This window comes from Lontra canadensis, unplaced genomic scaffold, assembly GCF_010015895.1.
Source record: "Lontra canadensis isolate GAN:19392208 unplaced genomic scaffold, GSC_riverotter_1.0 scaffold30, whole genome shotgun sequence".
Taxonomy (NCBI): domain Eukaryota; kingdom Metazoa; phylum Chordata; class Mammalia; order Carnivora; family Mustelidae; genus Lontra; species Lontra canadensis.
In genome coordinates, this window is record NW_022631024.1 from 7939904 (window position 1) to 7954562 (window position 14659).

The 14659-nt window shown below is 35.0% G+C and overlaps 1 protein-coding gene across 7 annotated transcripts in view; it reads left to right on the forward strand.

Moving 5' to 3' along the window:
• Positions 1 to 14659, forward strand: part of CNTRL (centriolin) — an 88766-nt gene that overhangs the window by 26149 nt on the left and 47958 nt on the right. For 4 of the 7 annotated variants that reach the window (XM_032865755.1, XM_032865750.1, XM_032865751.1 and 1 more), the window contains exons 8-12: positions 4657 to 4713; positions 6562 to 6681; positions 7270 to 7498; positions 9035 to 9144; positions 11289 to 11483. In XM_032865755.1, the coding sequence (XP_032721646.1) occupies positions 4657 to 4713; positions 6562 to 6681; positions 7270 to 7498; positions 9035 to 9144; positions 11289 to 11483 (711 nt within the window). Of the gene's footprint in view, positions 1 to 4656; positions 4714 to 6243; positions 6255 to 6561; positions 6682 to 7269; positions 7499 to 9034; positions 9145 to 11288; positions 11484 to 13970; positions 14137 to 14659 lie in introns of those variants that run through there. The other 3 variants (XM_032865754.1, XM_032865752.1, XM_032865756.1) reach the window with 3 other exon arrangements.

The following is a 14659-nucleotide window of genomic DNA, read 5'->3' on the forward strand; positions in this document are numbered from 1 at the left end:
TGGTTTAACAGAAATTTGTGCAGAAGTTTCTACAAATTGTAGTTGACCATTCACTGTGTGACATGGGTTCCCAAAGGATGAATACTATCCTGGCCTGCAGTAAATTGTGAAATATGGTATCCAAAATAAAGGAGGATAGTGGAGCCCCCACACTGAAGAGTTGGTCAGAGTGCCCCTAGATGTTTGTATTTTATTTTTAACAACATTGTTGGTGAGACTGTACATTGGCAAAAACTTTTAGAAGGCAAATTGGCAAAATTGTCCAAATTTTATTTTATTAAATTTTATTAAAGAGATATACCCTATGTTCTATATATTAGATATATGTACTTATTTAATATACAATAGTTATATATGATACACATTTCTAATGCATTTTATAGAAATTATAGCAAGACTGTATATATCTACATATATACACATATATCTATATATATACACATCATACATGGACATTCACTACAGTATTTTTTATATTAGTAAAATAATGAAAAATAGCTGAAATGTCCCTCAGTGGATATCCATCTGATAGAATAATTGTGTTGCTATTAAAATGAGATAGAGCTGTATGTCCTAATATGGAGGTATGTCTGCTCCATATTGCTATGTGAGAAAAGCAAGCTGTATATCAAGTATGATGCTATATAGGTAGTATATATAATAGTAGTATATATAATAGTAGTATATATAATATACACACATATATATGTATGTACGTGTATATAATATACATATAATACACATACATACATAAGTATATGTACATATATACACATACGTATATGTGTACATGTGTATGTGTGTGTGTGTGTATATATATATATATATATATATATATATATATATATATATCTTGGCCATCCCGAGAGACTTCAGAGGCCTGGAGACCACGCCCTGTGAGGAGTGGCCAAAGCAACAGGGTGTTCAAGCTGGAGAAGAGAGGATCTAGCAAGCTCTGACAGTTACCTTCAGAGAGTCAAAGGTCTGTTTCGTGGAGGAGGGACCAAAGTTCCTGAGATAAAATTAAGAAATGGCAAATAGAATTATAGCAAAGCAATTTTTCATTTAGTAATGAGGAATTTCTAGGGACACCTGGGTGGCTCTGTTAGTTGAGCATCTGACTCTTGATTTTGGCTCAGGTCACGATTTCAAGGTCATGAGATGGAGCTCCAGGCTGAGCATGGGGCCTGCTTAGGATTCTCTCTCTGACCCCTCCTCCCTTAGCAACCCACCTCTCCACTAGCTCGCACACGGGCACTCTCTCTCTCTCTCTTAAAAAAAAAAAAAAAGAGAGAGAGAGAGAGAGATTTCTAATAACTGTCCTGAGACAAAATGTAATAACTCTGGAATGGGATCGCTGTCACTGAAACAGGCATATATGACCAGGGCTTAGAGAAAAGATAAAAGGCATTTGCTAGGCAGATGGATTAAATGAATAAAAGGCCTTTTCAACCCAGAGAATCTGATTCTGTAAAATAATTAGGTTACTTTCCTTGGAAGAAAAAATAGCTGTTGCTACTCTCCTCTTTTTTTTCTTATAATAATTTTTCTTATCTGTGCATAACTTAGAGAATTTGATTTCTCATATGACTAATGAAATCCTAGATAGTTCTCTTTCTTTTTTGCAACCCCCTTTCAAGATGGGGATTCTGGTTTGAATGACTTGCTTTGTTGACAAGAATTCTGCTTAAGCATTTATGTTTCCTAGCAAGAGAAAAGTGTTTCCTTCTCTTTGTAGAGATGGAAATTGTTACTTGAAATCTGAGTACTTGACTGCCTCTTTCTTGAGCTCTTCTTTGCCTGAGAAAAAAGGTGACTTATATCAGGGGGACATGATGAAAGGGCAGCTTTCGCAGCTCTGTCAGTTAACTGTTCAGAGCATTTGTGGCTTTCTTCATATGTCTCTTATTTGAAGGTAGTTTTCAAATATGTCAGCCATATGCTGAAGGCATATTATATATGATATTAATAATCTGATAATTATCAATAGTTTTATATTATACATCTGTTGTTCTCTATTCCATAATAGAGTGGATTGATGATTACTTAAATCACTGGAAACTTATGTGACAATCAGTTTTATCTTAGCAGTGAACTCTGGGCCACCACTTAACATTTGTATGTAAAATACAAGTAGAGGGGCACCTGGCTGGCTCAGTTGGTAGAGTGTACAACTCTTGTTCTTGAGTTCAAGACCTGTGTTGGGTGTGATGCCTACTTAAAAATAAATAATAAGTAAAACTTTGAAAAAATGAAAGAATAAAATACAAATATAAAAAACATACTTACTATGGTATTACTTGATATTTGTGAACATTTAATAAATTTTCCTGAGTTACTGATCTTTTTTTATAATATAAAATCCATCTTTTATTACTAAGATAAAAGAATAGTGTATTTTCTATGTGCGGACTCCCTGGTACATGTTAGTTAACTCCTTGAAAACCTGCGTAAGGGATGCCTGGGTGGCTCAGTCCATTGAGTGTCTGCCTTCGGCTCAGGTCGTGATCACAGGGTCCTAAGATTGAGCCCTACATGGGGCTCTCTGCTCAGCGGGGAGCCTGCTTCTCTCTCTCCTGCTCCCCCTTCTTGTGCTCTTTCTCTCTCTGTCAAATAAATAAAATCTTAAAAAAAGAAAGAAAAAGAAGAAAAGAAAACCTGGGCAAAATGTCACATCTTTTGACTTTGCGCTATCCCCAAATTATAAATTATTATAGCTGCTAATTTTCTTTTTTCTACTTATAATGTTGTTATGTTTTTGTTGTGAATAAATGTTTTATAAGTTGTCAACTATTTTTGCTGGGTTTATTTTCAGTAACTATTTTTGGTTAGAAGACACTGCTCTTCTTTATGTCATTGTTGTTTTTATCATTAACCATTTAAAAACATTTTGACATACAAAGTTAATATATATTTATCATAACAAATTTAGACAACACAAATGTATACAGTAGAAAATGAAGGTTTCACTCTTCCCTTTCCCTCTTCCCTGGATGTTGATATATATCCTTTTTGTTTTCTATGCTTAAATATATGCCTATAGTTGTATAATGTATATGTAATTAAATATATGTACCTTTAAATATTTTGTGATGAAAAAGAACCTTACTATATTTTTTAATGCTGCATCTTATTTTTTTACAAAATGGTATATGTACCATAGCTCTCCAAGTTAGAAAAACATGCCCACACATGTACATACACACACACACACACACACACACACACACATCTTTTTTATGTTTTTCAAAGTCTATATTGTGTTCCATTATATGGATATGCAATAATTTATTTAACCCACTTTTATTGATGAATATTTAGGTGGCTTCCACTTTTTTTAATTAGAAACAATACTACAGAGAAAATCTCTGTAAGTAAGTATTTATGCATTCATAACAGTAATTCCCTGGTTTAAATCACTACAATTTGGGGTGCCTCACTGGCTCAGTCAGTAGAGCATGTGACTCTCAGTCTCAGGTTCATGAGTTCAGGCCCCATGTTGGGGGTAGAGGTTACTAAAAAAAATAACAATTTTAAAGAAATCACTACAAGTGGAATTACTGGGTAATTTGCATTTTAAATTTTGGCAAATATTAAAAGCATTTACCTGCTTTATACTTCTACAGCAGTGAGTGAAAGAGCCCAATTCCTCACTGAAAATTATTATTTTGAACTTATAAATAGGATAGGAAAAAAGTGGAATCTCATTGCTTTAATTTCACTTTTTTTTTATTTGTTGGAGTGTTGAATATTCCATATGCATTTACTAGCTATTTGAGTATTGCATATGTGTTTACTAGCTATTTTGTATTTCTTCTTTAAATTTCTTTTTTCTTTTTTTAATCAACAGGCTATTTTTTAATTTAAATACTATTAACGTATAGTATATTATTAGTTTCAGGGGTCTGGTATCTACTATCTGATACAAGAATTCTTGTATAACACCCAATGCTCATCCTTAATGTCCATCACTGAGTTACCCCATCACCCCAACCCCCTTCCCTCATTTTTAAAATTCATGTTGTTTTACCTGTTTTTTTCAGTATTCCAGAAGACTATTCTATGTTTCAAAAAGAATTCTGGATCTTATTCTAAGAGCCTGCATTTGAAAAATATTTTCCATTATCTTCTGCAGAGTATTTGGTGATATAATCCCCAGTTATATAATGCTTTCCAGTTTCATAAAGTAACTTCACATCGTAGGTCATTTACCTATGAAAGAAATGTAGTAACCTTAAAGTAAAACTTCTGGTGCCGTTTAAACTATTATAGTCCCCTTTTCCTGCCCCAACAAATATTAATTAACTTTAATGTTAATAATACTTTGTCCTTTTGCAAATTATTTATCTCCCATTCTTCAGTTTCCTTATTTTTAATATGAGGATGATTTATCTGTCCTGCCAGCCTCACAGAGTTGTGAGGACTAAATAAGGTAATGAATATGAAAATAATTTGAATTGAATTAAGCTAAGTAATGGAAGGTGGTAAATCTGTAATATAGAATGATGATAAAATGTGTGTCCATATAAAAATGATACAGGTTCTAATAACATTATCTTTCTAAGGTAAGTTGTGAATCAAGAACAGCTTCTATTACTATAGCTTAACTCTCCGAAGTTCTCCAGGTGATGGTCTCTGCTTTTTTTCTCCTTTTAGCTCTTGTCTTGGTTTCTTGCAGAGCATTTTCTGCCGATTCTTTATTCTTCCTTAAAGGTAGTCCCTTCAGGGCTGAATTGCACACTATGTTTTCATAGTTTGCATGATAACTTGTATTAATATGTTTATGTACATCTTAAGTTTGGAAACTGGCTTGCCTTCTTAAGAAATGTGCTTGTGTGTGTATGTGTAATTTTTTTAATGGATGTGTACATAGGACTGGATTTGAATGTGAGGGAAAGAATTTGTATCATTTTTCTTATTGGTAAATGTGTTAACTGCAGTCAACTCTTGATCATCCACAGCTAATACTGCAACTAGCCTACTTTCTAGGTCCTTTGACTCCTAATGTGCTCTCATTTATGCATTTCTTCAGCAGACATTTATTAAATGCTTACTAAATGCTAAGCCTAGCACTATATAAGACACAAAGGTAATTTTAAAATGCACAGAGTATATATTATTTGCCCTCAGAGGCCAGTCCATACACCGTCCATGGTTCTAGTCACATTTGCCTTTGTTTGGCCCTACTGCAAATGATCTTTGGGAAGAAAAACCTGAGATGAGTTTATGCTGTTGGTTAGGAGTTGCTCTCTTGAGATTCAGGGACTTAAAAGCAGTCAGTAAAAGCATCAAAATGGGTAATGTGCTGGACACCCTGCAGCAAGACATCAAAGGCAGCATAGTATAATAGATGGAGTATTCATTTTGAAATCAGGAGACTCTGCTTCTTCACTATGAGCTGTGAAATTGGCCAAGTCATTTAACCTCCTGGTGCAGCTCTTATAATTTCATAGGGTAGTTGTAAAGATTCAGTGAGATAAGAGATCAAGACTGCCTGTCATTCAGCTTAGCATTACTTCTACTTGGGTGGATAATCAGGAGATGACTGTAAGCTAAATCGTGCACGACTTTGAGTTCCCGGGCCTTGTAAAATGTTCATGTTTATTTATTTTTTTATTCTCCTCAGCTTGCATTTTCATATTGATGAAATATTTCTGCATGTTTTTTGTCTGGTATCTACTATCTGATGCTGTAGTTTAAAAAAAGGCAAAAATCACTTAGTGGACCTTTGAAATGACCTCACAGGATTAATTTAGTAGGAAGGGGGCTGATAGTGGTAGTTAATAAAATATTTAGCTTCTGCTACTAGTCTAATATGTAGCTTTTGACAAGACAATTACCAATAGGACTCAGTTTCTTTATTTGTAATTCAAACAATTAAATCAGATGATCTATTTTCTTCTAGCTCCAAAAATTTTAAGAATAAATAAAAAGTTGTAATTGTTGTAGAATTACTTTATTAAAAATTTAAGGCTATATATTGGGATCTGATTGACCTTATTCACATCCTTTATCCTCTAATACAAAGAATAATGTTCAGAACACTGAGATACTGCAGGAACAACAGTACAATTAAAGCCAATTTCTTTTTTCCACCCTTCTTACTCCTTCTTGTGATTCCTTTGTAATTAATCTCAAATATCATCTTTATCCATAATTTGAAGCTATCACTAACATTGCAGAGTAAGTTAAATTAATGTTAATTATTGAAAAATCACGAAGCAAATACTTAATACAGTATTTAAAAATAATTGGTGCAGAATTATTTTCATATTTGGGTAAAGCAAATTTAAATGATTTTTTAAAATATTTATTTATTGTATCCTGAAGCAGCATATAAACTTCAAAGGTCTTTTACGTGATCTTTTATGAAGTGATAATTTTATATTGTGTTCTTTATAATACTTTAGAATGAAGATAAAATACTGTAAATGTTCTGCTATTTGCTGTGGGGTTTAAAACAATCTAATTATTAGTTATGATTAGAACTTGCCATGCCATTGTACCATTATACTAACTTACTGACACTGTATGTTGTTTCATATCAAATTGGGCCTATAGCTAAAACAGAAGACTGTGGAACTAATGCGGGCATGTCAGAAACAGTATGAGATGGAACAGGAATTGGCCTTTTATAAAATTGATGCCAAATTTGAACCACTAAATTATTACCCATCAGAGGTAAGTTTAACTTTTATTATTTTATTTATTTAGAGTTTAACGTTTTAGAAATCCAAAGTTAAAGCCAACAGAGAGTAGAGTGGGGGAAGGTGGATGGTGAAAAAGTTTGAGACTTTTATCAATAACCATTCCACTTTCTTAAACAAATTTTGGTTGAATCGGTGAATTTTTGGTTCAGTAAGTTAAAGCAGTGTCCAGAAGAGGTAAAAAGCTGCAAGAGAATCTGTGATTCCAACTGATACCATATTATCTCATAAAAAATTCAATTACTAAAATTTATTAGACTGAGATTTTACTGAGAGATTAAGCAATGCTATTAATCACATAACTATAGGCAGTTCTTTAATCAACCAACCTAAACCCACTTTGGGGGCTAGGAGGAGGAATTCTTAGAGGCCATTTTTGTTTCCGTTCTTTTTTGGCATATTAAGAGTGAGATAAATGGTATATATTTTTCAACTTCTAGGCATGTGGGATTAATGTTTAGGCAATTCTGTGATATGTTCTTCACTAATAAAATGAATAGTGTCACTTGGCTGCTTAGAAATTACTTATTGATCCATAAATATTTACTTATTTTGTTTTTAGTATGTCGAAATTGATAAAACTCCAGATGAAAGCCCTTACATTGGCAAATCCAGATACAAGAGAAATATGTTTGCTACAGAGAGTTATATTATTGCAAATGCCCAGACAGTAAAGATTGAGAAGATGGAGCCAGATGAAGGGGCACAACTCAGAAATGAGCATGTGAACTTGAGAGCCCATACATCACTGGACATACAACTGGAAGACAAAGAAAAAAAAATAAGTGCAGGTTAACAAAAGTTATTTTAAATTCTTTTAAAAATATAAAAAGATTGAATATATAGGCAAATTTTTTTTATAATTCTTTTCATTAAACATGCTAAAGGCATTTATTATGTTATTTACATAAAAAGCCTTGAAAAAGTAGTGATTCATTAAGCAAATGTTTTTTTTTTTAAGATTTTATTTATTTATTTGACAGACAGAGATCATAAGTAGGCGGAGAGGTGGGCGGAGAGGAGGAAGCCGACTCCCCACGAAGCAGAGAGCCCAATGCGGGGTTCAATCCCAGGACCCTGGGATCATGAACCAAGCTGAAGGCAGAGGACTTAAACCACTGAGCCACCCAGACATCCTGAGCAAATGATTTTTTAATGATTTCTGTTATGGTCGAGAATGGGTCTTGACAGTAATTTGGTGGCAGCAGGTGCAGGGGATCCAAGAATGCTTAAATCTTGACCTGCCAGCAAGTCCTACCCACTGTCAGAACTGCACATTCAAAGATATAATTGGTCATAATTGTAGCAAGTACCACTTTACTGATTACTGTGCATGTAGCTGAAACCTAAAACAGCACTTTGGATAAGCTGGATCATGGCACCCTCCTTAGACTTCGGCCCTAGACTAGCTTCTGACTCTTTCCAACCTGTCCCAAAACATCTAATTGAAAGGATCTTACCACTTCCTGGCAAGTCATAAAGAAGTCAATCCAAGAGGGCACTTAGATACCCTGCCAGTGGCATACTCTAAATCCATTTACCCAGTGAGCTTCATGGATATGGAAGGAGAAAGCAGATCTGAGTTTATGTATCCCCCTAGTAATCGTGGCACATTGTGGGGCTCTCACCAATCCAGTGAAGCAGTTCATCTTCCCTTGGTTGGTAGCTAAATGGAAAAACATGGAAGGCCAGGAAAGAGGTGGACTTGGAGAGGGGTTGAGAAAAGAGACTGAGTTGTCCATCTCATGCACCCTATACAAAGTTCTGGAAGAGGAAAGCAGAAATAAATCAGATATATGTGTAAACTAGCTCCTAGTTTTATAGGAAGCAGGGAGGGAGGGAAGGAGAGAAATTGGAAATTTGAGATAGAGAGTAATTGATTTGAGATCACCTCCAGCTGGAAGACACGTTCAGTGGTGAATTTCTTGATATGAAGCCCATATAAAGTAATAACCTCTAACCACAGAGTTTTTGTAATAGCTTGAATCTAACTATAACTTAGTGACATGTAAATGCGTATTTACGAATAAATCCTTATTCTCTCAGAAGAGCTCTTTAGTGTTGGATGTATCAAGTAAAACTCTTTTTATGTGAAGACTTTTACGAATAAAATGATCAGTTATAGTTCTCTAGCATATCATAAAACTATTCTAGAGATTACCTGAGTGGAAAACTATCATCAATTAATTTTTAAAGAATTTCTGTAATCTATAATGACAATTTAATTGGGAGGAAGATGTTATTGTGAAGGAAAAAAGTCTAGTAGAAATTTGAGAATGCAGGATTTTTCTCATGTGTGTCTGTGTTCATGATTTTTAAATTTGCAGCACAAACTCGACTATCAGAACTACGTGATGAAATAGAAAAGGCAGAACAACAAATTTTAAAAGCTACTGAAGAATTTAAACAGCTGGAAGAAGCTATACAACTTAAAAAAGTACGTAAATACCAAGTAGCAATGCAGGAGGAAATGAAAAACATGGAATGTGTTTTCTCCCTTCATAACCATGTTATGCAAATTTTAAATCAGTGCTGCCTAATTAGCTACAGAGTAACAATTTTCAGCCTCCGTTATGGTTCTAGTATTTTCCAGTTACATTTTCCTTCCACTCATGATGACATTCTATTAACATTTTATAAAGCATACAGAAATAAATTACTTTTAACCTATATAAAAAGAGGTATTCAGTCTACTCTATTATGAAAGTGTCTCTTTTACCCAGGGAGGTTGATGCTTCCTGTTGTATCTGTTCTAATTTAATTAAGCACTACCTACCATTAAGATCCTGGGACCTAGATTAAGAGTCAGAAGACATCTTTACGATACATGAACATTATTAAACACAAGCAGCAAAAGTGTAAGTGATATAAAATATGGTGAACAAAAAGATGGAGATGTTACTCTCAGAAATTATCAAAGTATGTCATGAAGAAATTAGCGGCTCAAACCCATGATGTAATTGCACAGGGAGTATTTAAAAAGGAAGTATCTTGACAGTTTTTAAGTGTGTAAAAGGTTTTAGTTATTTGCAACTTTTAAAATCAGTATTTCAAAATTATGTTCATAACTGCATTCACACCATAGTAGGTAAAACAAGAATGTGAAGTCCAAATTGTAGATTTTTTCAAAAGACTCACTATATTATGATTTTTAAATTATATAGTAACTAGAAATTGATTCGAGTTTATTGGAATTTTAACTATATGCTAGTCCCTGACTGGGCTGGGCCCTGAGTGATGAATAAAACAGGTCTATTTCCCTCCCACATGGATAGGAAATAGGCAATGAACAAGTATTTAAAAAAAAAAAAAAAGGAAATAGGAAATATAGTTAAACAACATGTGTGTTGTAGGAACAAGAAAGGAGACACAATAAAAGGGATATAATTTAGATTGTGGAGCCACAAAGGCCTCTCTGAGGAGGTGACATTTGGGCTGAAACCCAAAGGAGGTGAAGGAGCCAGCGAGGCAGCATTAAGGGATTGAGTATTCCAGGCAGAGGTGACAGTGGGTGCAAAGACCTTCACACAAAAGATTTCTCTGCTGAGGCGGGGAGAGTGTGTGGAAGATGAGGTCCAAGATTATGCCAGGCTTCATAGGCTGTCCTATGGTAGAGAGTAAGGCATTTGAATTTTAGTCTGAAGGTAATGGGAAGCTTTTGAAGGACACGAGGTAGTAGAATGGCTGATCTTGTTTGTATTTGTATAAGGTCACTCTAGCTACTGCCTGAGAGTGAAGTGGGGTGAGGGAGACGGGTGAATCTTCTGTGGGGCTGTTCTTCAGTATAGGCAAGAGATGGCAGTGGCCTAGACTAGGGGGGCAATGAATGTGGATGGAAATAAACTGTCAGCAAAATTTGACAGGTGAACTGATCAGACTTACAAATGGATTAAGGGGTGCCTGCCTGGTTCAGTTGGAGGAGCATTGGACTCTCAATCTTGGGGTCATGAGTTCAAGCCCCACATGGGGTATAGAGGTTACTTCAGTAAATAAAAGCTTAAAAGAAAACGGATTGAAAGTGGGAGGTGAGGTACAGGGACCCATCAAGAATGATTTTAATAATTTAAAAAATGTTTTTGTAAATAATGTACATAATTTTTAAATAAATGGATGCTTACAAAATGTGCTTGAAAAAAGTTATTTTACAGACCAGTGCTCTAACCTCTGAGCTATAGGGCCGAAAAAAGTTATTTTAAATGTGTACATATAAGCCTCGATTTTTCATTACACTATTGATTTGCTTGACATGCTTATAACAAGGGTAAGTGCTATATAAAGTCAGCTACCATTAACATTATGGTTACTATTACTATTAATAATTTACAAGTTGCTTATACTAGAATGACAACTTCATTTTTACCTGTTCTTATGAAATACATAAAGTCTGTAAGATTTTCTGCACGTAATAAGGATAAAAGTATAAGATATGAATGGAATGCCTAGATGACTTCTACATTTTACTTTTATTAAAAAAACTGGCGGAGCACAGAATACCTTTTTAAATTTCAGAAGTTTTCTTTAAGGTTGTTAATCACTGTTGTTATCCTCTGTTAATTGTATGTTGGGGTACTGGGGGATTAGGTTTCAGAATCAGAGAAAGACCTTCTTCTCAAGCAGCTGAGTGGTAGAATACAGCTTCTCAATAAATTACGCCAAGAAGCTGTGGATCTAGAAACGCAGATGGAAAAGCAAAGGCAAGAAATTGCTGAAAAGCAGAATGAGATCAAGGACCTGCAAATAGCCATAGATAGCCTGGATTCCAGAGACCCAAAACATGTAAGTAAATTAAGAGATTTTGGCTTATTCTATAGGGACTAGAATATCATTCCATCTAGAAATTATGTCTCCTCATTTTTAGCCTCAGAATTCTTTCTGAAAGTCTTTGAGTTTAATGCACAAATTTGAGTGATATGTTTATGTATGCGTGTATGTCATATATATCTGTATGTGTGTTATATGTCCATATGTCTATATATACATAACATATGTGCATTTATACTTATATATAGAAGTATATATATATCTCTGTGTTGAAAACAAAACATAAGACTTGAAAGAGATAGCTTTCAGTAGAATGGTAGACGCATGGTACACTTATTTTTTTAAGTGGCTGAGTATTATTATATTTCAAAGCAAGAGAAGCCTGCTCCATGGTGCTGTCCAAACCTCTTACCCTTTCTCTTTTATTGCTTTGTTTTCTTAAGAGCAAGGTGGTGATATGGGAGAGCTGAAAGGGATTTAGAGTCCTTTCTTTGCCTCTTTTTTAATCCTTTATGCAAATATTACATTAAACCTATTTGTTGTTTCATATTGTTTTGTTTTGTCCTTAATAAGGAAACACTTCTCTAGAGTGTGTCTTCCTAATATGTGGGCAGAGGTGGTCCAGTGGCTGCATGATAGAATAGGTTCTTGTCTCTGTCTCTAAGAAGTCTTACTAATGGCTTACATTTTACCTAGTATTTGTAAAAATATTAGTAAAAATACTTCCTGCATATTTCACTGCTATACTTTGAATAATAGGGTTATTTTACAGAGAACTTTAAAATCTCTGATTTAAGGGAATTTAACATGGTAAGGACAATGCACTATCATTACTTTAAATAGTTGTCAAGTTATTTGATTATCCCTTTAAATATTTCAATAAAATATCATAGGTAAATTTTTTTGCAGGTTAGCTAATTCTGACAAAAGGTAACCTTATCATTCACAGAAATACGTTCTTTTCTAACAAAAGCTTAAGACAGAGTATTAAAATTGAAACTAAAAGAGGACTTGATTATTTTAAAGAATTTTGTTATATAAAAAAATAGATTTTAAGTAATGTGTAATATGGTCAGTAATATCTTGCCTTCTTGCATTAATTTGTTTTGGAAGTCTGCCACACTATGTAAGGCTTCTAAGGACAGGAACTATATCCTACTATTTATCTGAATTCCCAGGGGCCAGCCCTGCGTTTAGTGAGTGTTTGCATCTGGGAAGGTAGGAAGGAACCCAGCATATAGGCACTACCTGAAGCTCCTTTGCTGCTTCCTCCAGTTCTGTGATCTATGAGTCTACTTAGAACCTAGATTGTTTGTTTGCTTTTAACAAGTGACTTTGACATTATTGGCAGACAGGGCATCTAATCCTCCTGGATTTCTATAAAGAATTACATACAGAAAGGAGTTAAATGAGAAACAGGAATGGCATCCACATTTTGAAGGTAGTCAATCTCTGTTAGTGGAGATGAAACATACAAACCTGATTGAAGGTTCCTTTTTGGTATTGTTAAAATGACTAACGGTTTGTTTTTAAGGTTACAGCTTTAGTCAAAGCACCAGAGGGTGTCTCTTTAATTTGTTCACCCAGAGGGAGCATCTTTTTCTAGGTTGCACAAAGTCACCTTCTTGGCTGGTGTTAGGCTCCTGTTAGGCATCACATTCGACAGAATGTGAACATTTTAGCAAAAGGGAAAGAATCAAGTGTGGGGTCCCTTCATATTTTTCTATGGATGGAGACAGACTTTTATTCAGTTAACTTTTATTATCTAATCAGATAAAGTGCTTCTCTGAATAGCAAATAGAATTTAAAAGTAAAGGCTTGAGAGATGAGAAAACATTATGTGACTCTGAGATGGGATGGAGAACAAACACATTAGGTGCCAATGAAGTGTCCCATGATGTTGGGGGTTTTGCATACACTGGTGAGGAACTTCGTCACAGCATATGCAGGATTGGTGACTTTTTTTTTTTTTTTTTTAATTTGCAGAAGGTGAAAATGTGCTTTTAAAAGATTAAGTGATTTCCTAAATTCATCTTTTAGGAAAAGGCTGAGCCCATGCTGTGATACTGCAGTGACCCTTTCCCCACAAGGGAATTACAGGACTACAGAGATTAATTATTTTTAAATTTGCTCAGAGACAAACCAGTCAAGTTTTCAACAAACAGAAGCATCTAACTAGGTTTCAAAAGGAAAAAGTACTATCTAAAAATCAAATCCCATTTTAGCTATAAAAAATGTACATAGCTAGAGGCACAAACACCACAGCAGCAAACAATAAAGGAAGATTTATGTTGCTCTTCCCTACCTGGCAATGCCCTGTGGAAGCGAAAGGTAGTTAACTGTTCTCTGTGTGCAATCAGCCTGTAGTAATCTGTTGCAAAGGTTGTGTGTGATTGGCCCTTGGGAGCTTCCTGTGTTGTGATTTAAAGCGCGGAGGGTGGGGCCTGCCTGCAGAGGCTGCTCGTGATTGGACGGGCTGGGCTGCCGCTCACTCTCCGCCAGGAATGTGGTTTGAAGCTCTGGGACGTGAAGCTCGAAGGCGCTTACAAAAATGTGGCTGTCAGAGAGGGAAGTGCACGTGAATTTGAAAACAGCTTTAGAAAGCTCTCCGCCCACAGTTTCCCTGTTCTCAACGGCTCAGTTTTAACAGGACAAATTTTAAGTTAAGGTATGACGATTTTCTCTCTCTTTGTGCAAAAGACTTGAAAGGAGGAGGAGTCAGAGATGTAAGTTCCTGTTTTTATATCGTTTGTGAGCTCCATGGTCATGAAAAATCGCAGAATGTACTTTTGATCCCCTGTGCTTAATGCAGATCATTGGCATAATGAGCCTTTTTTTGGTCCTGCGTGTAAAGAGCTTTCAGTGGAATTTTTAATGGTGAATTTTAAAGATTTAATGATGGAGACGTGAAGGCAGGGTTGTTTTTTGTTTTTTAAAAATTCTTTCGTGAGCCATAAAAATCCTAAATTTACTTAAAATTTGAGGAGGTACCTTCTCAGAAAGATTTCAGATGGGTATTGGGGAAGGCAGGCAAAGAAGGGTTTTGAAAATCCCATCAAGTTTTACAGGAGGGTAACAGAAACGTTCTGAGCAGCCTCCATTCATTGTTCCTTAAAAATGAAGGGACTTTTCTTTCTTGTCTTTGGAGGCAGCAGAACATCTAAAAAATTCTTCTATAATCAAATGAGTAC